The following is a 24,647-nucleotide window of genomic DNA, read 5'->3' as shown; positions in this document are numbered from 1 at the left end:
AGACCCAGTGACATTGAGAACGTGCAAGTGCATGGGGAAGGGAAAAAGGGGGAAAGTGCATGGGAGGGGGGAGAAATTGGAATGTGCAGAAGCATAAGAGAGGACAAGATAAATAATAAGTAAATAAATAAATAAATACGGTGATCAGAAACATGGGTAGTGCAAGCCTGTGCGGGCCAAGTGCAAGGTTAAGTCAGATAGGGAGTATCTGATCAGTGCAGACGAAGAGTGGGGGGGGCCTGTATGAGTACAGATACAGGCCCCAGTGCAAGGGGTGGCCAGGGGGCAGTGCAGGAGGGCGACAGGATGAGCAGGGACCAGGGCACGAAAGGCAGACGGTGGCCAGGTGCAGCATTGCTGAGAGAGAAAGCAGATCAGCAAGGGAGAGGAGAGGCAAAGGCAGAGGCGAAGAGGAAGGTCTTGAGGAGCTTCTGGAACCGTAGGTGGTTCTCCTCAAGTTTCAAGGTGGCAGGTAGGCAGTTCCAGAGGGAGGCCCCCGCAGAAGACAAAGATCTACCACCAGCTTGTTTCTTTGTAAAACGACTGACCCTGAGGGAGTTGGAGGTAGAGGAGCGAAGGGCTCTAGAGGGGAGGTATTTACGGAGGGATAGTTGAAGGTAATTTGGACCCAGGCCCCAGAAAGCCTTGTGGACAATGCAGAGGGTTTTAAATTTAATCCTAGAAGCCCACAGGGAGCCAATGAAGGGATTTCAGAGTTGGAGAGATACGATCCCAGGGCTTGAGGCCAAGGACAAGTCTTGCAGTCCTGTTATGGATTAGTTGTAAAGGGCGAAGAGTGGAGGCAGGGAGATTTAGAAAAAGGCTGTTACAGTGGTCCAACCTAGAGAGAATCAGAGCTTGGGAGACAAGGAGCTTCTGAGGGAAGGAGAGGAAAGGAAGAGTACCTTTAAGGAGGTGCAGTAAAAAGTTAGACTTTTTGGAGACATCAGAGATGTGTGCGGAGAAGGAAAGTGTGGAGTCAAAGATGACCCCAAGGTTCTTAGCTTCGCTGGTAGGGGCAGGAGGAGGGCCAAGGGAGGCTGGTCTGCAGCAATGTAGGGAGGTCATGGGGCCCTTGCAGGGTTATCACCATCGCTTTATGTAGGGAGTAGGTGGGGGCCCCAGGAGGCTGGTACAGCTGTCCAACCTATGGAATAAGAGAGGCACGTGTGCAGTCATCACTCATGGATACCTGCATACTAGCGCCTATAGGCTACATTGTAGAAGCCACAGGGGCACCATACGGCTGGCACAGGGAACACATACCAAACAAACTATGAGGGCTGGGATTCTAAAGAAGGGGGATTATCCTGACCGCCAGTGCAGGTTGGGGAACATTGGACATGCTGCCAGCTCTACTGACCGACCTGCACCCCATATCTGTTTCTCTACAGCTCACTAGCCGGCGCCTGCTGGATGAAAATGGACTTGTCCCCCAGAACACTTTTTACATCTTCCTTACGGTGTGGGTGAGCAATGACCCTCTGGGGTACGCCGCTTCCCAGGCCAACTTCTACCCGCAGCCACCAGAGTGGATCCATGACAAGTACGACACTACGGGCGAGAACCTGAGAAGTAAGCGCGCCGCGGGCTCATTCTAGGGTTGCCTAAGTCCTTGCGACACTACACTGCACTGAGCCGACGCAAACTGATATCCTCATTAACCTCTCTGTTCTCTTGCCTCTGCAGTTCCAGCCGCTGAACCCTTGGAGTTTGCACAGTTCCCCTTCTACCTGAATGGCCTGCGCCAGACTCCCGACTTCATTGAGGCCATTGAGAGCGTCCGTGCCATCTGCGAGGAGTTTGTAGCCCGGGGTGTCATCAGTTACCCTAGCGGCTACCCCTTTCTCTTTTGGGAGCAGTACATCGGGCTGCGCCACTGGTTCTTGCTGGCCATCAGCATTGTGCTGGCGTGCACCTTCCTGGTCTGCGCCATCCTGCTGCTCAACCCCTGGACGGCGGGAATCATTGTGAGTATGGCGCAACAGTGTGTCTCAGCAGCAATGTTAGTTGAAGCCATTAACGGATGTGTTTGCCAATGAAGGGCGCCTGTGAGGCCACTTCTGGGGAGTGGGTAAGACGCCATCTATGTGTGAGGGTGGAGCGGTAGGAATGGCTGAGACTCCTTTGAAGTCTATGAGGTTGGTGTTCTGAAGAATGAGAGAGATGCCCTTGAAGTGTTTGATTCCTCATGACTTTGATACCTCTCTCCTGTCAGGTCTTCATCTTGGCAATGATGACTGTGGAGCTCTTTGGAATCATGGGACTGATTGGCATCAAGCTTAGCGCTATCCCTGTGGTGATCCTCATCGCCTCCGTGGGAATTGGAGTGGAGTTCACCGTCCACGTGGCCCTGGTAAGTGTCAAGATTTTTGGTTTCCCGCTAGGGCTTAATGCTTCCTTTGGGCCCCATTAGTACACTTGACAGATTGGTCCCCCACCTGCCACCCCCCCCTAAAGTCCCGGTTTTCCATATCTTTCTGCTAATGCACTGAGCGAGGTTTCAAGCAACTCAAAGTGGGGCGTGTGCCGCCATTCACCCTTTAGTCCTTTTCTAGTATTGGACACTAGTGACACCTCAGGACAAGTCATAGAATGATAAAGGCTAAGCGCGAAGCAGCAGGGAGAAGGCAAAGGCTAAGGATTAAACAGCAGGGAGAAGGCAAAGGCTGAGGTCGATGCAGCAGGGAGAAGGCTAAGGCTGAGGTCGATGCAGCCGGGAGAAGGCAAAGGATGAGGTAGAAGCAGCAGGGAGAAGGCAAGATGCAGCAGGGAGAAGGCAAAGGCTGAGGTCGATGTGGCAGGGAGAAGGCAAAAGCTGAGGTAGAAGCAGCAGGGAGAAGGCAAGATGCAGCAGGGAGAAGGCAAAGGCTGAGGTAGAAACAGCAGGGAGAAGGCAAGATATAGCCGGGAGAAGGCAAAGGCTGAGTTAGAAGTAGCAGGGAGAAGGCAACGTTTGCAGTCGATGCAGCAGGGAGAAGGCAAAGGCTGAGGTAGAAGCAGCAGGGAGAAGGCAAAGGCTGAGGTCGAGGCAGTAGGGAGAAGGCAACTGCTGAGGCCAATGCAGCAAGGAGAAGGCAAAGGCTCACTTAGAAGAAGCAGGGAGAAGGCAAAGTTTGCAGTCGATGCAGCAGGGAGAAGGGAAAGGCTGAATTAGAAGCAGCAGGGAGAAGGCAAAGGCTGAGGTAGAAGCAGCAGGGAGAAGGCAAAGGCTGAGGTCGATGCAGCAGAGGGAAGGTAAAGGCTGAGGTCGATGCAGCAGGAAGAAGGCAAAGGATGAGGTAGAAGCAGCAGGGAGAAGGCAAGATGCAGCAGGCAGAAGGCAACGGCTGAGTTAGAAGCAGCAGGGAGAAGGCAAAGTTTGCGGTCGACTCAGCAGGGAGAAGGCAAAGGCTGAGGTAGAAGCAGCAGGGAGAAGGCAAAGGCTGAGGTCGATTAAGCAGGGAGAAGGCAAAGGCTGAGGTTGAAGCAGCAGTGCGAAGGCAAAGGCTGAGGTCGAGGCAGCAGGGAGAAGGCAACTGCTGAGGTCAAAGCAGCAGGGAGAAGGCAAAGGCTGAGGCCGATTCAGCAGGGAGAAGGCAAAAGCTGAATTCGATGCAGCAAGGAGAAGGCAAACTTTGAGGTCGATGCAGCAGGGAGAAGGCAAAGGCTGATGCAGTTGGGAGAAGGCAAAGACTGAGGTTGATGCAGCAGGGTGAAGGCAAAGGCTGAGGTTGATGCAGGGAGAAGGCAAAGGATGAGGTAGAAGCAGCAGGGAAAGGCAAGATGCAGCAGGTAGAAGGCAAAGGCTGAGGTCGATGCAGCAGGGAGAAGGCAAAGGCTGGGGTCGATGCAGCAGGGAGAAGGAAAAGGATGAGGTCGATGCAACAGGGAGAAGGCAAAGGCTGAGGTCGATTCAGCAGGGAGAAGGCAAGATGCAGCAGGGAGAAGGCAAAGGCTGAGGTCGATTCAGCTGGGAGAAGGCAAAGGCTAAGGTTGATGCAGCAGGGAGAAGGCAAAGGCTGATGCAGTTGGGAGAAGGCAAAGGTTGAGGTTGATGCAGCAGGGTTAGCACACAGGCTACAGCACAGACATCTACTTGTTATTCAGTCACCTAGCCAATGGGTCCCATCCGTACAACAAAGCAGGAATCGGGCAGATCCTGATGCAACAGTGCCACCCAGTTGTTGGTCAGTGTATGGCTGAGGTTCCGGAAAGTGACCTCAGGTGGCCAATTGGGGTATGTCCTTTTGTATGATCTCTGCAGGATTGAAACAGTGGCTAGTGCAACTTTGCCACCTAGTGGTCTGGTGATGTATTACATTTGGTTAGGTCCCGTAGCATTTAAAAACATTTTTTTTCCAAAGCAATAGATTGCAGAGCAGCAGAAGTTAATGCCTGGAAAACAAGTGATTTTTGGGTGTTATAGCTTTTCTTTTTAATGCTTTAGGGTTTTCTTACGGCCATTGGTACCAGGAACATGCGATCGGCGCTGGCGCTGGAGCACATGTTTGCACCCGTGATGGACGGAGCTATTTCAACCCTTCTTGGAGTGCTCATGCTTGCTGGGTCCGAGTTTGACTTCATCTTGAGGTATGGACCTGTTTTATTTATATATATTCTGAATGCACATTCTATGCTTCAAATACTCTGAAAGCTTCCATGCCAGCTTTCTCTTATGCATTCGTATGCTTCTTGCACCTACACACGATCAAAACATGATGAAGGACCATCTCAAATTCTGAAAACTCCTAAGAACCTGGCTGTTCAACTCAGAATCAGACTAAAACGAATGAGGAACATCCATACCTCTCTGAAAGAATGCATATACCAAAAGATGGTAGGACTAGAAAATACTACAACAAGCGCAGGGAGGTAGATTGCCTTCAGAGTGAAAGGGAGACCTGGGTTCCAATTGGAGGGCCCTACCGGAGGCTAACAAGAGAGATGGGTGCATCCTAGGTTGAATCGCAGACAGAGGGCATAAGAGTGGAAGGGGAAAGAGTGGCGACCCAACAGATAAACCACGGTGCCAAGGTAGCACAAGGGCACAAAGCAAGGCCCCACCCACCCCCAAACCCCTCAAGGGGCCCAGGAAGGCGATGGCGGCTGCACACCAGGATATGCCAGGGGCCAAAGCATCCATTAGAATGAACACGGGGCGGGGGTGAATTCATCATCACTAAATAGACCTGCAGACAACCCACAACCCTGCAGAGTATAGGAGGGACACCCCTCCGCCAGGACACCACAATACGCGATGCTGGCAGGGACGTGTACCACAGGTGGCCAAAGCAGAGGAGGTACGATGGAACGCCACCACTATCCAACTCACTAAAAAAACTCCTCCCTCTGCTTACACCTCTCAAACGCTAAAGAAAACACGATGCCTATATTGCACAACAAACCGCATGCACTTCACTACACCGCAACAACGAAACAAACCACACATAGCCTTGAATAACAGCACATGACAACTAGCGACCGAAAAATTAGACCTACGCTCAGCAAGCGGTGTAAACCAAACTGAAGCTGCCAACAGCACATCACAGCTCTCTTGCGCTTTTCCTGCTCAGTCCTACTAACTTAGCCTACCCAATTGCTTTTCAGATCCACCAAAGTGCCAGGGCGCTACTCAGGTGGTGATAGTGCATAGTATAAATATCCTTTAACATAACATAGCATTCCTCACCCCCTTTCCTTCCACTGTCAATCCCCCACTGCTTCCCTGTCGGGACTGGGCACCTGTTCATTTACCGCACATCAAAAAAAGGCTTAGAAAGAGGAATGTCCAGCAGACATGAAGCTCTCAGACTCAACCTTTTGTGCACTTGCCGGGTTCCCTCATTTTAGTCTTTCTTCTTGTGCTCGTAGCTGCGCATTCTTAGCAAACTTCACGATTTGTCTGAGTTTTTTACTCTTCATCAAAAATGGCTTGGCCTGCTGTGAGCTGCCAGCTTCATTCCAAACTCTGACTCCTTACCTTTCTCTACTCCCTTTCCATTGTTGTCCCTTGTCCTTCATTTTATTCCTTTCCCTCGCTGTCCTTTCTCCTTTTCTCTTCTCCCTTTCCCTCGCTGTCCCTTCTTCTTTTCTCTCCTCCCTTTCCGTAGCTGCCCCCTCTACCAGAAATTCTATTTCTCTGATCGTTGTGTTCCTTCCATACTCAACTCGTTGTCCTTCTCTGCCTAGAAGTCTTGTCTTCCACGTCTCACCGAGGCCATGGATTGATATGTGTGTGTGTTTGCCTGTGGGGTGGGTGGCGAGATAATAAACCCTCTCACCTGACTCTGTCACTCCTGCCGTAGGAGCATGTGACAGGTGACGGAAAGTGCAGGATTGTGTGGATGTACACAATGTCCAAGTTGGATGAGACCTTTAAAAATAGACTGTGGGGACAGGCCACCATAGTGGCAGCTTCAGAAATTGGCCAGGTTTATTGTGAGGCAATACTTGTCGTTACTGTAGATGTGAGATGTGTGACAGCTCTGTTGAGGGGAGCTTTAAATGGCTCAGCATCATTGGTTTTTGAGACTCGAGGGGAATTGAAAAAATATGTATCTAAGGAATGTGTAAGGATGTTTCTAGAGAGATGCCTTCGTTATTGGGGTGCACCAATCCTGAGATCTCTGAAAAGTGTGGGAAAGGGCCTCTGAAAGCAGACGTCATGCAGTATAAGATGCTCTCATGGAAAGTAACTATGGGGGTTGGCCTTGATGTAGCCGTTTTGCAAGCCTGTACAAATTCAGAGGTCAAGCAGCCCTTGTTGAATTTGACCGTGAAGGGAGGGTAGCCGTCCAACCATCCTAAGGAGGAAGGATAGCTCAGGGGCAACGCGTCTGTCTTGGAAGCAAGACTTAGTGGGCAACACAGGTTTGAATCCCAACCCCGTGCTTAGAAACCACTGGCTGGTATGAAGTGCGTCTCTGATGTCTGAGGGCTGGCAGGTCGCAGAAATTGGCCCAGTTTGTTGTGAGGCCAAGCCTGGCACGAGTCATTTTGCCGTGCAGCTGTGGAGGTTAATGGGACCCGATGCAGATTTGCTGCAATGCCCTTGTTCTCTTGTCCCCTGGTAGAGCATCTCCAGATTTCCTGGGAGGATTAGAAGTACATTTCTGGCGCATGCCAGCATGCTGTGGGGAGTTGTTTCTACATGTTGTCCCTTTAGATGGGGTCGCTTGTGTGATCTTGGCCTGGGTGTGGCTCCCATGTGCCTTCTGACTCATGTCTCGCATGTCGTATCGGGCAGTATGTAACACCTTTCTCTTTGTAGATTTAGATGTGGGTTGCAAACCGACATCCTTTTGGAGGCTAGTGAGGGCCTCAGCCTGATTGCCCTGTTTTCCATTCAACTATCGGGTTTGTGTTTTGATGTACTTGCCTGTTGCTATAAAGCCTTGTGAATGGATGTTCCCCGAGGGGAAAGGATCAGGTAAACCAGTGGAAAAGGCTTGCCACCATGATGCAGCCATGCCACCCGCACTGCGGCGCACCCATGGTCATGTGGTTTCAATAGACAGCGGTGTATAAATATTTAGAGGCTGAGGAATTGCGTGATTACACTAAGAGTTAAGTAGCCTTCCTTCCCTTCTAGGGAGGGGTGGGGCACCGTTTTGCCCCTGGGGTGGTGCTGGAGGATCTCTGGCCTTGCCGAAGTAAACAAACATGGCGCCTGTGCTCGGAGGGCTAGGCCTGGGCTCTGAACCGGCTCCAAGCCTGGCCTGTCTTTCAACCTGGGAGGTCTTGTTTAGACAGTGGGTGGGGAGGGGGAAGCTTGGAGCTCGGGCTGGCTCTGGAGCAGCATAAATATCGCTCATGTCAATGTTTCTCTTCAGCCGAGCATAGAATAAACAGCTGAAGCAGCTCAGCCATTTGAGATGCCTTCCCCTCCTTCCCTCCTCTTGCAGCTCCCTTCCTCTCCCACCCCCAAAGCTAAACACTGAGTGGAAAAGATGACAAGGCCTCTGGTATATAAACACGCAGCATTCCTCCAGGCCACTCGATCGCCTGCTCTGAAACCCAAGCAGGAAGCTGCGCGCCCAACTCAGATAGCTTTTGTGTTGTAGGGTGGGAATTAAAAAAATGAATAAAAAAGAGAAGAGATTGTAGATGACATTGGGCAGTCTGCGGTGCGTGCAGCCACACCTGTGTTCAGCTTTCTGACAGCGTACCAGATTTGGTGGCAAGATAGTGTGTGCACATGCTGTTCACCTTTCAGTGCTGAGCAATAGAGTCGGCAAGCACTCCACCCTCACCTTCTGAGTGGCATCCACTCCTCAGAGACGTCTGCTCCTCAGCAGTCACCCCCTGGAGGTGGCCTCATTCCTCAGAGAAGGCAAGCCCTTCAGGATGCTACCACCATCTTCTGAGGGCTCAATCCTTTTCACGAGGCCACCACTGATCACCTACCCTGTGGGTAAGGACTTTTTTTTACAAGTCCGAGCCCCTCATCGCATAATCGACATAACCATGGTCTCTCTGCAGAGGACAGGCCATTCCGCATAGGAGACAACCGCAGCACAGCCCCGCTCTATGGGATAGGCCCACATTCACCAGAGGAGTCAATGGCTCCCTGCTACACCCCATTACTCTGGGGTGGGCTGCAGGGCGTTGGGTGGAAGAAGGCGAGAAAAGCGCAAGTATTGTTTACAGGGGCTCAGCCTCTGACCTTGCATGACCCATGCCTCATTCCCTGAAGGCTCCTGGACGCCATGGCAGATGTGTTCGGCCAGGAACGTGTTATTACAAAGATGCGTTCGGCCTGGGGGAGGGAGGCTTTCGACGTATATTTTGAAGTCTGCTCGTATTCCAGCTCTGCAGTGAGAACGGATGCCTGTACTGAAAGATCTGGGCTACTGTGAGGCATGTTGAGGGTACACTGTTTCCAGTAGGGTCTGTGCTTGACTCTTCTCCTTCTCCCAGTTTTTGAATCCCAGTGGTTTTTCCAGAGGCTGCGGAGCAGCTGGTTGGGGCTTGGGTAGAGGCATGTGTCAGTGGGGCAGTCAATAGTTTGGAGGTAGTTGTCTGCCACCGTGGCAACGAGATATGTTTATACCAAGCTCCTCGGTACACAACAATCATTTTGCGCAAGTATTAGTCGATACACACTGGATGTGAAAGGCCATATTTTCTGTTTTTACTGATTTGAGGATTACTCATATGTATGCGGTCTCCTCTTTCTCAATCTGTGTGCATGGTCTCCTGCCCAAGGTCTCCAGTACCCTGCCCCTCTGGTTCAAAGCCCTACGCTCTCCTGTTCCCTTTGCCATCAGTCTCTTCCCTTTTCATTATGTTATGTTTCAGTTCTAGTACCGCGCACTGTTGCCACCTGCGTGGCCTCTTGGCGCTCTGGCGGATCTGCAATGCAAGGAGGGAGGTGGGGTTGGTTAGTTGGATTGAGCGGAAGAAAGAGCAAGAGAGCTTTGATGTGCTGTTGGCAGCTTCTGTTCGGAGAAACCGGTCATTGAGCATTGGTGCGTTTTCGTGGGTTGCCGTCATGTGGTGTTGAGGTGTGATTGTGCATGTTTTGGTTTCATGTTAGGTGTTGTAAAGTGGGTGCGGTTTGTTGCTCAGTAGAGGTGTGGTTGTCTTTAGTTCAGAGTTTGAGAGTATGCAGAATGGTGAGTTTTTAGTACGGTTAGTTAGTAGAAATACATTTCCTACCCCCAAGAATTAATCTAAGTACGATGCATTTACTATCTGTATATATTGTACATGTACCAGTTATGTCTTAATTGGCCATGGCCTGTACTCTCTGTATATAACTTTTTGCTAAAAATATCACTGTTAATTACCATGTATTGTGCTTTGTAATATGTACCAGCGCCCATTTACTCCCGGGTCCGGAGCGCTTTATAAATAAATAAACAAACAAACAAACATTTCCCACCCCCAACAATCCACCCAAATGCAATACACTTCCCACCCCAACAATCCATCCAAGTGCGATACACCTCCCAACCGAACAATCCATTCAAGTGAGATACACTTCCCACCCCAACAATCCATACAAGTAAGATACACCTCCCACCCCAACAATCGAAGTGTGATACACTTCCCACCCCAACAATCCATTCAAGTGTAATGCACCTCCCACCCCAACAATCCATCCAAGTGCGATACACCACCCACCCCAACAATCCATCCAAGTGCGATACACCTCCCACCACAACAGTCCATCCAAGTGCGATACACCACCCACCCCAACAAACCATCCAAGTGTAATACACCTCCCACCACAACAGTCCATCCAAGTGTGATACACTACCCACCCCAACAATCCATCCAAGTGCGATACACCACCAAACCCAACAATCCACCCAAGTGCGATACACTTCCCACCACAACAGTCCATCCAAGTATGGTACATTTCCTGCACCCCAACAATCCATCTCATTATGTTGGTTCTTTCGCACTAGGGGCCAGATGATCAGTGTTAGAAGGTGAGCAAATGCACTGATTTTATGGAATGGAACAGACAGGCTTTGTCACAATCTGTATTATCTGTAAGCGTTTGCAGTCGGGAAGGCATAAATCCAACCGTTTTTTGTGCTATGTTTGCTACAGGACATAAAAAGAAATCTGTTTATTACATTTCTTTTCTTGTTACCCAGCAGATATAGGAAACGAAACCGACTGTTTCACACTTTCCCGTGTGAAAACGTGTTTAGATCATACAGATTGGGCTAAACTTGTTTGCCGCATTCTGTATGACCTCAGCAGGAAATCGGCTGCCATATTCATTTGCTACATTGTTTGCAGGAGGGCAAAAATATGGCCCCGGATGCCCCTGCTCGCCCCCTGTTAGGCAGAAACCTGTGCAGTTCCCTTGGGGACCACTGCAAAAGATTTAAGACTACAGGTATAGCAGTAAACCCACTTGGTAGCAGTCTGCACCACCCAGATTTACCTGGTAGCTGTGGCTGAGCAGTCAGACTTCCCTCAAGAAGAGTTAGGCAGTATGCAAAGTATACACAATATGTACTCAGGCACAATAGCACAAGCAAACACTGACCAGAGCTTGGTTTCAAAAGTATATAGTTATTTATTTATCAAACACACATAAGTTGAAATCACTCTAGCAAAATATAGTAAAAACACTTCAACCACAGTTATAATGAAAGCAGTTTCAACCCTTACTCCTATCTAGACAACTCTAGGTTAACACCACATAATTAAAACAGAGGTGAGCGCTTAACGTTAGATGACACTCTAGTAGGTTAAAGAAGGGAGGGAAAAAGAGCAGAATTAGGATAAACACACCACTCTAAGGTCAAGAACACTTTTGGTAAGCTCAAAGAAGCACAAAGTCACAGGTGAGCAAAAGTCACTAAGCAGGGCCCACTCTTAGAGCAGACAGAGCGAAAACGTGCCCAAGATCACACAGTTGGTAGGGATTCAGAGTCTTGCAAAAGAGTTCGGAAAAGAGTTAGAGAGGCTCAGAAAGTTTAGCCAAAGTGTCCCAGGCAATCCCAGGATCGAAAGCCGAGGGCTAAAACTACCTCGTACAGTCGGTGGCAAGGGAAGCCAGGCGGAACACGGTACCTTAAGCGGAAAGGATCCTCCAGCGGTGGCAGTTGTTCCAGGCAGTGGCAGCAAGGCTCGACGTCGGTCAGGGGAGAAGAAGATCTCGCTGAAGAGCAGAAGAAGAAGGTCATTGCACTGCCCGGGAAGAAACCAGCCGCGGAGTCCTCCGGTTAAAGGGTGGTACCGACTTTCGCGGTTGGGGTAAAAGTGGTGGGGTTCCGGTTGCCGGGGTGCTTGGCACTGGCAAGGCGGCCACGGGATACCTCGAAGAACGGAAAGAAGCCGAAAACTGGTTGTCCCCACCAGTCAAGGGAAGGAGCCACTCCGTTAAGAGTTCTCCTCGGTCGTCGGGAAAAGTGGTGAGACGGTTCAGCAGGGCTCCACCGGGTGGTGTCGTCGAAGCAGGTCGGATCAGCTCTTCCCTCGTCGGATTCTTGGTCCTGTGGCGACTTCTGAAGTTCCAGTCCCCAAAGCCCTGCTTTTATGCAGCAAACCCCCATTCACCCAGCCTAGCTGTCACTCAAACATGCTAAGTGGTGAGCCGGCCGGCTCACCACTTGGGCCAATCAGGACGGAGTGCGACTTGAGTTACCTAGGTAACTCAGTCCAGGGTGCCTAAATCCCCCTCCACCCCTCCTAAGTACCCCAGACAGAGTGGCACCACTTTGGAGGGCTTCTGTGGAGAAGCCCGCCAAAAGTGGAACAAAGGGCTCCACTTTGGGTCAGAGTTACAGAGGCGAACGCCAACGCCATTTTAGAATCAAGTTTTGGCAAAAAGTCCCAACCGGAGTTATAATAATAAATATATAAACCAGCGGTATGTTTAAGGCTACCGTAAATAAATAATTAAATGTGTTAGCCTAAAACAATGGGAAATCCCATAGGGAAATATTCGCGGTCGAATATAAAAAGTAGTTTCCACTGCCACCAGCCAAAACTCGATCAGGGGGGACGGAGACGTGCCCCCTCGACTAACAGACCCTGGGGCAATCGAATTGCCCCAGCCAGTATGTCCACAATATGATGGTTTGTACTGGTTCTGTTCAGGATTCAAGACTAGCAAAGTCTTTGGTGACTTTACATGCCCTGGGAGACAGTAGTCAGTCCCAGAGTATGGAGTCTATGTTGGGGAGTCCCTAGGACACCCCTGGGTCACGGCACAGAGGGTGCTGTGTAACCCACATCACAAAAATTACATGAGGCCCTATGGAGTAAAAGACCCCATAGCCCATTCAACACAAGGTTTAACCAAGAAAACACACTTCAACATGTCCAAGAGTGAGGGTAAAAAGAGTCTCACTCTTGGCAGGAGAAAAAAAGAAACCCCAGAAATCCAGCAAAGCTGCTGGGGGACTCACTAGGTAGGGAAATTCAGCCTAAACAGAGAATTTTCCCTAACACCCCCCACCCTGTGTCTCCCACCTTCCAGCTTTTGGTCTTCTTCCCGCTTTTCTCACACCCCTTTCTCGTCACCTTGTGTTATTTTCACTGTTACTTTTTCTCCGTGAGTCTTCCCTTCCCTTCCTTCCTCCCCCCCACAACCGCCACCCAGCCCGTAGCAGCTGAGAAGCGTCTGAATTCTTTCTGAGGACAAGAATGCAAAGTCTAACATAAACAGCCATTTTCAGGAAGTGGCAGCGCTGATGTGATAGATGGGTGGGGAGGTGCTGCCTGCACATTTACTGAGAAATCTCTTAAGCTAAAGAGTGCATTTGAGGATGTGGGGGGATGGGAGAAGCGGGTGTTGAGAGAGTACTAGGAGAAACACCCCTCCACACACGGCCTCCCTCTCACTCACTTTTGAGTGTTGGGATTGGAAAGGGGTAAATGCCACCCACTGTGAAAGGCATTAATAAGAACATGTGGTGAGAGGTGGGGTTCTTCTAGGGGGCAGTGAGGCTGCCCTGTTGATACCTGGCTAATATTTTACTAACATGCTTGATGTTTGCATGGGAAGGCCAGTAAAAATGAGGGGAAATCAGCAAAAGACGACAATGTTCCCTTTTAAGGTAGAATGTAAAATTGAGCACACGAGTAGAAAGGTAGAAAGGCCCGGGAGGACTTCTGAGGTGCCTTAAACTCAACCTAGAGTTCCAGTATGACCACGAAGCCATGCTCACAGGCCAGTACTTGCTGCTGCTGGAATCTAGGATACAGCTGGGCCTTCTCTAAGGAAGGTGGAGTGGGCATTGTTCGATGCTGTTTCCGGCAGGGGGGCTTGGGGGCGGGGGGGTTTGGGTGTTGTTAAGTTGTCTGTATTACTAAGGCCTCCTAGCCCTAAGTAACCGCCAGACGCCTGAAAGATACCCAACTGGTTATACTACTTGGAAGAGGTGGTGTTCTTTGCTTTCAATACCCTTTGATGTCTCGAAGAAGAGAATTCCATAGAGGGGCTGCCTGTACCAAATAGGTGCTCCCCTACTGAGGTTTCAACGATCAGAAACTCTATATGGGAGATTGGGGACGGGGGATACGCAGGTGTGTGTGCTTTATGAACTATGTTGCATACTGAATTGTTATGTATTCAAAGAAAAATCAATACACATTTTAATGAACATAAACAGTTTCTCTGTTGGAGGACACCTTTGTGAAGAGTGGTCTGAGGTGATGAAGACCCCACGCTCTTGGGCAGCAAGCCCTGGGCAGAGCCACTCATCGCAGCCATGGTAGTGGCACTGTAGATTCACCAGAGTAATGGAGTTCCTGTATGCCTTTAGGGAAATATCCCTGGGGTCAAGCCAAATATTTAACTGGCTAATGGGAAGTCTATTGGTCTAAAAGCCAGCCTGAGAGCTGGAGTGAGTGAGGAGGACAGGTGGTGTGGGTGAAGGCCTCGAGAGAGTGTGCCCCATTGAAGTCCTTATGTTGGGTCGGCTTGTGGAGGGTAGAGGACTCATCAGTTGCGCTCTCTCTTTCCAGGTACTTCTTTGCTGTTCTGACTATCCTCACTATCCTGGGGCTCCTGAACGGCCTGGTGCTCCTCCCAGTGGTTCTCTCTGTCATCGGGCCTCCTGCAGAGGTAAGCCGCCATGTCCCAGAAGCGTTATTTCATTTCTGAAGCCCTTTTCGGAGAAGTCGGCACAGAAGTGCATTTTGATTCATTCTGCAAGCAATGACTGCCCTTGGCCTGAGTTGCTAAGCTTACCATACAGCATGTTCCCCTAAACCTATCCCCACAACCCCCCTTGAAAAGGAAGCCAGTGTCCGTATATTCCTAGAGTTTGTATGTAGCATCGCTCTACTGCTTGCATTGCTAGTCCACATCCAAGGTGTGCCTCAAGGTTTGTATCATTCTGTCCCTTTGGTCTTGTCCGCCGTTAATAGGTTGTGCCCTGGAGCTCATTGTTTGTTCCTCTTATGCCTTTGCAGGTGGTCCCAGCAGACCATGCCACCCACTTACCACCGCCTTCGCCAGAGCCCATCCCGCCTCCCATCAACCACCATGGTCTCTATATGCAGCGGCCTCCGGCCAGGCACAGCTCCTTCATGGACTCTGACTCCGAGTACTACTCGGAGACCACCACCACAGCTACCTCTGGCCTTGGAGATGAGGACCTACACCTGTACGAGCAGCGCAGCCCATATATCATCCCGCCACCTCCCTCCCACATACTGCTGGAGAACAGCAAAGACCCCAGCTTTCCCAAAATCACGGTAAGTACCCATCAGGATGTGTTAAAGTGTGCTTCTATGTATATATTACTACCTACCGGTCACGTGTCTCTAAGTGTGTAGTGCATTGGTAAAGGTATGTGTATACCTGCATATATATCTGGATTTGGGATTATGTTTCTGTGTCAGTTGCATGCATCTTCCTAACAGAGTTTTTTTTAACATATATGTCTGCATGTTTGTAAAATGTGCATCTCTGACACAGTGCAAACTCAGCATAGGCGTATGTCAAGCTACACAGGACGTTGTTATACTCGCGATAAACAAGAAGTACACGCTAGGTTCTCATGTGTAAGTCGCCACTGCTCCACATCCACTTGAGGTCCCTGTGGCGGGCCTCCTTGAGATGTTGAGTTTGGTGGCTTATAAGAATGGCCACCCCCTCCACTTGGCCTATTTTCCTATTCAGCCTGCAGCTTTAGTCTAGTCTTGTTTCCCCGCTGGTGGATGATTGTATGTGGCAGGGCAGCGTGAGGTTGAAAGATTTTTCTTTTGTCTCCAGTTATTTAACGTTGTTTGCTCCTTAGAAGCCTGACTTGTTAGACCCATCATATTTCTTCCTAATCCTGTCCTTTAGACAGGAATGTGCCACTTTGACTATCAGCCTCATGTCTCTCCTGATGTTACGCCTTGATTTAAAATGGTGGAAGCATGAATGAACAGGCAGGCACTTGAGAGCCTGTCTGCATACAGATAAATGCTCTGATAACTCCCCAGCTCTTCTGCAGGTGTGAAGAAGTTAAGCTTGCTTCTCATTATATGACACCTGTATCTTTGTTTCCCCACCAGGTTGTGAAATCTTGCAATGAAAATGAGGACATGCCCCCCAAAAAGGATCCTACATGCGGCAGGCAGCTCTCCCAGCCCACTGTGAACACCTTTGCTTCCCAGATCGTCTGCCAGGACTTGAAACATTTTCAGCAGCTGGAGCTCGGCGAGAGGAGGCCGCAGCCCCCCAGCCACAGACTGCACAGGCCGGGGAGGCCTATCAATGGGGACCCGAGGACTCAGCCGCATGCCCCACCTAGTCACACCTCTTACCACCACCCTAGGACTGCACTGCCAGCCTACAGCACAACGGTGCAGGGCCCCAGCAGTGGATACACCACAGTGACGGCCACCGCCTCAGTGACCGTGGCTGTGCATCCTGGATTGCCAGGGTCTGTCCTGGGTTATGCACACGAGGGGTTTGAGGACAATGAGCCAGACTGTTTTAGAGACTCTGCCCCCCCTTGTGACGTAATGCGCAAGAACCGTAGGAACGGGAAACAGCAACTCGAAGAGTTAGAACTGCAAGACCTGGAGCAAAGCCGGAGACGGGAAGAAGCTTCTACAAGGCACTAGGTCAGTATTCCTGCGCTTCTCCCTGTCCTTTCAGGGATGCAGCCATTTTGAAGAAAGTTTGTTTGTAGTTTGTGATAATAGTCGATGTAGGATTGGCCAACGCTATTGTTCTTTTACACTTTCTTTGCAGTTTATTGCAAAGTTCTGTAGAGAAAAAGACATAGAACAACATAAGGCCATGTACAGCGCATCATCACACATGTACCTTCTTAAAGCTATGCCTTTCAGACCATGCACTGGTAGCTTTGACATACACCTCCCCCCGCATGTGCAATCTATGGTGCAAGTGCCTTGCCCCACCTGGTCCATGCTGGCATATTTTGCATACTCATGAACATTGGCACCAAGGACAAAGAGAATGACCTGGCAGTGTTTCAATGTTATGCCATGTTACTGCACCATTCACCACCATCGTGACCGTACCGTGCTGAAGCTTGTCTGTAGTGGGGTATGTTGTGCCACATTCCAGGGGTAAGTAGGGGGATGGAAAAAGACATGGGAACAGGATGGGCAAAGTGGAAGTATGTCCGAACAACTGTGGGACATAGGAAGCGGTAACACAGTGCCAAATGAGGCGCTTGTGGAAATTGGCCTGGTGTGCTGCCCCGGGGGCATTCAGATCATAGTCTGAGGAGGAAAGGAAACGGGAGGAGATGAAATGGTGGGTGAAGGAGGGTACAGAGAAAATAAAAAGATGGGTTCCAACAAGAATGGGATAGGTACTGTTATGATAGGATACTGTTGATGATAGTTTGCAAGCATTTTCATCCAGCCAAAGTACATCGTAGATCATGATTGAGGCAATTAGGAGGGTCAATTCTAAGCTGTCTGAAGGAGAAAATATTTACACAAGGGCAGTTTTGGAGGGATACACAGGCTCTACTAGAAGTAGTGTGTGGCTGTGGGATGCGCTCTTGCAGATCCTTGACGCACGGCAGTCTTAAAAAGAATTGGCGTCCTTTATTTCATGGCCCTGCAAAGCACCATCAGGACTGCATGAACCCTTCCTCTGATATAATGGAGCCCAGAGTTGACAGCATGGAGGTTACATAGGCTGCTGTTCCAGGAGTAGCATGTGTAAATGAAAGTCTTAGATTTGGAGGTAAAGCCACAGGAAGATTTGTCTTTTTTGCATTCCACAAACAGAAAGACTTACTCAGGCACAGACATGAATTCACCAGTAAGTAATTGGCTGTGAAGCACCGCTCCTACAGAGCAGTGTTCCCCCTCTGTGGAAGCTCTTTAGAGCCGTAGCATTGTGATTACCAGACCACGGGACCCTTTCTAGGCAATGCTGGGTTATATACAACTATATCTACGTCTTGTCCTGCTGATGACTGCCCCACTGACATTCTTAAGGTGTCCTTAGATACCTTGGTTCCAGGGATCACCAAACTGGTTAACCTCTCCTTGGATGAGGGTCTGGTGCCGGACCTGTTAAAGTCGGCATGGATCACTCCTCTACTGAAAAAGGAAAACCTTGATCCGGCCAACAACAACAATTACAGGCCCATAACCAACGTGCCCTATGTCCTCAAGATACTTGACAAACTTGCCTACTTACAGCTACAGGCCCATGTTGAAAAACACAACATCTTGGGTACCCGTCAGTCGGGATCCCTGAGTCGGGATATAGAGCTCGTCACAGGACTCAGACAGCTATGCTGGATCTCAAATCAACACTAGCTAGCATAGCAGACAAAAACCAAGCTGTTCTGCTCATGCTATTGGATCTCTCCGCAGCCTTTGACCTAGTTGATCACAGCTTACTATTGTCAAGGCTCGGAGAGGTCGCCAATTGCTCTGTGATTGCATCCAAATGGATTGCTTCCTTTCTGGGTCCTAGAATGGTAAGGGTCTGCGTTGGTGATAATCAATCTTCTCCAATCTCTCAGACATGCAGAGTTCCTCAGGGCTCCTCTCTATCGCCGCTGCTCTTCAATCTTTACATCCGGCCCCTTCTTGACTTCTTGAACAAGTTAGTAGTACAATACACAAATTACGCTGATGACACTCAGGTTGTTATACAGTTGAGTGGCTCATATAGCAGTGACACGGAAACCATCAACAAAATATATAAAGCCATATAAGATTGGATGGTCTGCAATTCTCTTACCCTGAACGATAAAAAAAAACTCCTTATCGTAGCATCCAAAAACACTCGGGCGAAACTTGATTCTAACTACGCCAGTTTCTATATAGCCAACAATACCATTATCGTTCAAAAGAAAGTCAAGACCTTAGGAGTAGTTCTTGATGAAGAACTCTCCATGAAATCCCATGTTTCCAGCATTAAATCTAGCTGCGGTCTTATAAACAAGAGAATAAGATATATTCGACCATTCATATCTGAAGAGAACTGTGCTCTCTTGTCCACTGCACTGATAAATTCACGATTGGACTATTGTAACAGCCTCCTGGCGGGCACCACTGCCTCTAATATCCAATCTTTTACAAGTGGCGCAGAACAATGCCGTGCACAACATTTTCAATCAGTCCCGTCGTACACACTTCCCTACCTTTAGGAAAAAACTCCACTGGCTTCCCGTCAAAAACCGCATAACACATAAAATGCTCACCACGACCCACAAATGCCTCAGTTTAAGCAGTCCCACCTATCTGTCATCCCGTATTAGCATCAAACCTAATGTGAGGAACCTTTGCTCTTCCTCTGCGATCACTCTCAAACATCCTAAATTCAGTACAGCCAAATTTGGAGGTACTACTCTTGATGCTCAGGTTCCCCTTCTTTGGAACACACTTCCAGCCAGGATACGGCAGATCCAGAGCTATACAGTGTTCAAAAGTGCCATAAAGACCCACTTCTTCAACCTCGAATAACCCTGTGACTCTTTGCTCTTTCTGCCTCTTATGCTTCTTTGTCTTCGTCTTTGTTTTGTTCTGTGTACGCCCTGAGGCCAGCGGGCATGTTGGAGCATTATAAAAATTAAAATAAATAAATAAATATCACGCGTAATCTCTGCTCTGCTGTGGACATAGAATGCATTCTGTTTCTTATCAATAACACTGCATTTTCTTTGTGTCCTACAGGTTCCTGTGAAGGGATGGTTAACACCGCACATCAGAGCATCACGGCTCCCTCCCAGCTTCAGCTAATTCTCCTGCTGGGCGCTGCAAGAACTTCTCCCTCTTCCACTCCTTGTAAATAAACCCCGAACTTCGCCAGAGAGAACATAATATTAATATTATTAGTAATAATAAATAAAACACGATAAAGTATTAGAGACCATGTTTTAAGATATATTTTAATACTAAAAGTTATTTAAAAGTGTACTGTATAACTCCGTGTGTGTTTTCATGTGGCAGCGCCTGGCCAGTATGCGGGGGCGGCACCGGGCCCTCTCGTATAAGACAGAGTTGCTGCGACATGGACAGAAAAAAGGAATGTAGGATGAAAGGCAATGTTCTACAATTTCGTGCTGCTATCCTTCGATTACAAAAGAGACTGTCTGACATCCACCTTTTGTATCGTTTTTGAAGTCTTCTGTAAAGGTTTGGCATTATTTTTGTTACAAAACCAATGGCAGACGAAGGCTAAAGCAACTACCGGTGGAAGCAAATTTCCCCAGCATAGGAATCCTTGCCCCACCCTACAGTGGACAGGTGCTGAGCTCTAGCGCTAGCCGTCCGGTAGATTGCCATCGTAGGACTCAGGACAGCGGCGGATCACAAGTGGCCCTGATAATGGCACACAAGCAGGGGAACGACTGCTACAGAGAAGCAACCTTTCCATCTGTGTCTGTAAAGCACTGACAGCATAGCAGACCACAAGTGGCTTGGTGTAATGAAGACTGGGAACGCCAATTATTAATATTGTTAATCTTCCAATGTATTATGTGCTTTCGGATATGAAATGCCACGGCCCAGAGATCAACAAAATGTAATTATGGAAAGAAACCGGGCCCGTCCCCACCTGCACTCACGCGGTGGCGTGCAGGTGGGCAGCCAGAACAGAAGCCATGTCTGCTCGTACCATTGGCACATTGGGTGTAAAGGCGGAAACCAATGGGCAGTCTAGTCCCCCCTGGAGGTCTGGTGCTCTCTTGAAATCCATGACTCAAGGCCTGGTTACTTCAGTGAGGCTGCTGTGTAACAGCCTGGCACTCAATGTGCTCAGTCTTACTCAAAAGAAGCAGTCTTCTCCTCTATGCGGGATTCTGGACAGCCATCATCTTACTCCTACAAGGGAACATCGCCTTCAACGCTTGTTTTTGTAACAAAAATATGCTGAATTCCTACATATCTATGCAAAACATGCTTTGGTAATGGTATTTCTATAATTTCTGATTGTGTTCTTTTGAAAGCATTTCTAATACATGGTGCACATTTCTGCCCCTCACCACCTACCAACCACAGGATTATTACACATATTCTATTGCCAGACACTGCAGCACTCCAGAAAGATCCTTCTCCTGGGTCCTGTGGGGTGCGGGGATGTTACAAAACAGGAATGTGACCCGGCAAGTGTAAATGCACATCTAGATCGCACTCTGTAGTAAGAGGCTCGTGTAGATTCCATCAGTCTAATCCACTGATACCCTTGGGCTTTCCGCTAGCCCCGCCACCCTAAAAATGCGTAGGGTGTAATCAGAAATAAGCTAAGCACCTTTTCCACTGTCATTGGTCGGGTGTCTAATGGAGAACTAGTTAGGGGTACAGACCAGCCCTTGGAGGTAGGTTCTTAGCTGAAAAGCCACCACAGGGCAGGGGGCATAGTCTTAATGTTGATCTTCCTCGGGGCGAGGGCCGCAAATAGCAAGCATCCTTGCTGCGGTTGGGATCTCCACTATTCATTATACCGGGAATCAAGTCAAGCCTAGACAATTGTGCTCAGTTCTGTGGGGCTGGTTTATCCCTAATCCTGTACTCCTTTACCCACCAGAAGCCTCCCTCTCTGTTCGCCTCTGCGCCCAGCTATTTGCGCTGCAGTCTCAGGATTGGTCCCAGGCGCCATTTCTTTTTGCGTCCATGGGTGAAAATACTTCAGCACAGGTCACATCACTGCCATTTGGACAAAACCGTAGCAATGTTAAAAGTCTGAGTCATTTCTTTTTTTTAAACATATGTTTTATTGTCTTTTATGTGTTTGCTTCTTAAAATGGCAGCTCATTGTTAAAGTCTTGCAGAGTATTTTTAAGCTAGACTCTGGTTTAAAACACAGATGCACAAAACCCCTTCAGTCAATCCTGAAATCTGTATTTTAAAGGGAAAACGATACAACTGTTACATCACTGCTACTGCTAAAGTAAATGGGGCTATACATGAGAGATCTATATGTTTTGTATGTATAGATATGTATGTTTCAACGGCTACTAAACACACATGTCATTGGTACAGATTGTTATCCTCTGTCTGTTTAGTGGTTATAGCTTAAGACAAATTGTTGTAATGGCATATAAATTATTTATATTAAAAGAACAAAGTTTTATTTTTGTAGTTGTACAGACGTTAGCCATTTGACTGGAGTTTTATTTTTAAAGAGTAAATATATATTATATATATACCTATACACCGGCTGTCGTATTGTTTATTCTTCATTTTCTCAAGTATATGTACACATGGGCGCTTTGAGCTGAGATGCATGTCAACTGTGTGCTTACCCTATTATGATACAACTGACCTCATCTGATGTGCAGCAGGGGTTGGTGATGCATGCATACCGTACGTGCATAGTAGTGTGAATGCAGAGGACTGCCAGGTACATTGCCGTGTTTATGACAGTAAACACTGTAAGAGATAGTGACTTGTGTTTGCACATAGATTTGTGTGTGTGTGTGTGTAAGAGAGAGAGAGAGAGAGAGAGAGAGAGAGAGAGAGAGAGAGAGAGAGAGAGAGAGAGAAAACAGTCTTTGTAGTGGGTGTTAATGCCTTTACCGTGAGTGATATCTGTCTGGAAAGTGTGTGTGTGTGTGAAGTATGCTGTATTGTGTTTTCACCATAGTTACCACTTCCCCAGGTGCACATGGGTTCTAGACGAGAAGTTGGAAAGTACAGGGGTGAGTGAATGGGGACATTGGGTGGTGCGTTCCCGGATCAGAGGCACTGGGTACTAAGTGAAATAATCTGTTTCATTTTCACGACAAGTAAATAGACCGATTTAGAAAGACCGCTCTGAGACCGCTCAGAGCGGTCTTTCAAAATCCAACTGTCATGCCCCTGCTACACACGAGTGCTATGGAAGTTAATTATGTCCGAGAAAACCAGGCTCACACTTCCATTTAGCTTGAAGGAAAACAGAGGTAATGTATTCATTGGCTTGCAAGTCAAGGAGCACAGCATCCTGCCCATAACAAAACCCATCTAAATAACTTGACCTGCATTCCAGACCCATGACCTTTATAGACCTGTGGTCGCCTCACCTCGGAAGGTTTGAGGAAACCTCTGCATAAGCCATAGGGCACATTGAAGCCACCTCAGCCACACACTAGATCCATTCATATGAAATAGAGGCTCTACTGCAATGTTCATACACGGAAGTGGATTTTACCTCCGTGCATCCAGTGGAGGGCTGGGATCCCTTTCACTGGAGTCCTTCCGGCCCTGCCTCATCCCTCCACCTCTGTGATGAGTCCTCCTTTGTGACATCTTTCCATTGTTTATTCCAATTTAGACTTGACGGATCCGCTGGGCACAGGGCTGCGGCTATCTCCAGTAACCCCCGAGGATTGGCTGGCGTCTTCGGACTTTGCGCATGTGTCCTTTAGCCTGCATTGGCTTTAGCAAACACAGGAAAAGGAAACCTAATAAAAGACTGCTAACATACCGAGCTAGGCACATGAGGGGGCATGATATCATAAGAGAAGGGTGCGTTTATCGCAACCGGTCATATGGGACAGTTTGAAATCCCTCCTGCAATATAAAACCGCCGCCCTCATCATTTTCCCCATATCTGCATTCATATGTTTATTGAAAAAGAAAACGTGTTCCCATAGTCCACCCTTATGCACTTTCAGTGCAATCATCTTTTTTACTCAATTTGCTTGTTTTGTAACACAAGGAGCATTTGTGGAAACCGGGTCAGTGCAGACCAGCCTTTAGCTCTTCTCTAAATTACAATCTAAGTTAAAACATTTATTCTATTTGAATCGGAATTCATTTTTGCATCTCAATCTACAATTGAATAGACTCTCCCCACAACTGCTTCAGCATTATACTTGGGATACTCATGTTTTATTTTTGGTGCAGGCCTGGAAGGACCATTCAAGATCAGAACCCCACTTTCTTTATAGCTGCATCGGTGACAAGAGAGGATTATCCCTATTAAAAATACAAAGAATAGTATCGGGCACACAGCGCTAAGGCTGTTTAGAGATTTCATTAGCAATTAAACAAATAACATCTTATGGTGTACACAAGGTGGCTATTCGATGGGCTATCTCAAAGGCCTGTTTCTCTAAATTAGAGAAACACTTCCACCTGAAAACGTTTTTACATCTGTTATCTTCCTTACTTCTGGTAACAAAAGGAACACATTGTCATTCCTTCTAGGTACAACCTTAGACCATCTCTAAGGATATTCAATGTGCAAGCCTAGCAACATCTTTTCCTCTGCGGGCCAGAAACATCAAACTGCCGACACTGTGTCTGCAAAACCAAATGGATATCTACAGTGTTTCGGAAGATGAAGAGAATAGTGTGCCTGTGCGCCACTCTATAGTGAGTTAGGTAGGTCGAGAAGTGAAGCACTGCGCCAGGAATATAGATGGTCAAAACACGATATTTGCTAAAAATAGACTTATTCAATGTCCATCTAGAGTCATTTGGTATTGTATTTTAGTCTTATGTAACAGTTAGGCCTTATTAGAACCCTATTTCTGAGCCAACATTGACCTGATGGTGGCACCTGCAAATGTTTCTCCCTGTCTCAGGCTTAATTAAGGCGTTTACACAATCAAGGCACTAAAGGATCTACACAGCAGGACTGTAGGAGACTGTTCTGTAGTTTTGTGTCAATAATGGGGGACTTCTCAGTTCGGTCGTTAAACTCTATCTAGTCACTATTTTGAATGAATAGTTTACACAATCGAGGCACTTGTTATTAAGACAAAAGTCTGTTTTACTAGCCACAGTTATTTTGCCATCAATCAGTTCTTAGTAAACGGTTA

General features: G+C 48.2%; 1 protein-coding gene across 1 annotated transcript in view; it reads left to right on the top strand.

Moving 5' to 3' along the window:
• Positions 1 to 22,051, top strand: part of PTCH2 (patched 2) — an 82,588-nt gene extending 60,537 nt beyond the window's left edge. The window contains exons 17-24 of the mRNA XM_069642354.1: positions 1,395 to 1,575; positions 1,690 to 1,970; positions 2,219 to 2,356; positions 4,430 to 4,572; positions 14,425 to 14,524; positions 14,875 to 15,159; positions 15,967 to 16,521; positions 19,573 to 22,051. Coding sequence (XP_069498455.1) covers positions 1,395 to 1,575; positions 1,690 to 1,970; positions 2,219 to 2,356; positions 4,430 to 4,572; positions 14,425 to 14,524; positions 14,875 to 15,159; positions 15,967 to 16,521 — 1,683 coding nt within the window. The 3' untranslated portion in view covers positions 19,573 to 22,051. The remainder of the gene's footprint in view (positions 1 to 1,394; positions 1,576 to 1,689; positions 1,971 to 2,218; positions 2,357 to 4,429; positions 4,573 to 14,424; positions 14,525 to 14,874; positions 15,160 to 15,966; positions 16,522 to 19,572) is intronic.
• The last annotated feature ends 2,596 nt before the right edge of the window (positions 22,052 to 24,647 follow it).

The sequence above is a fragment of the Ambystoma mexicanum genome, chromosome 1q, assembly GCF_040938575.1.
Source record: "Ambystoma mexicanum isolate Mex_15411 chromosome 1q, UKY_AmexF1_1, whole genome shotgun sequence".
Classification (NCBI taxonomy): Eukaryota; Metazoa; Chordata; class Amphibia; order Caudata; family Ambystomatidae; genus Ambystoma; species Ambystoma mexicanum.
This window is presented reverse-complemented; position numbering and strand designations above follow the sequence as displayed.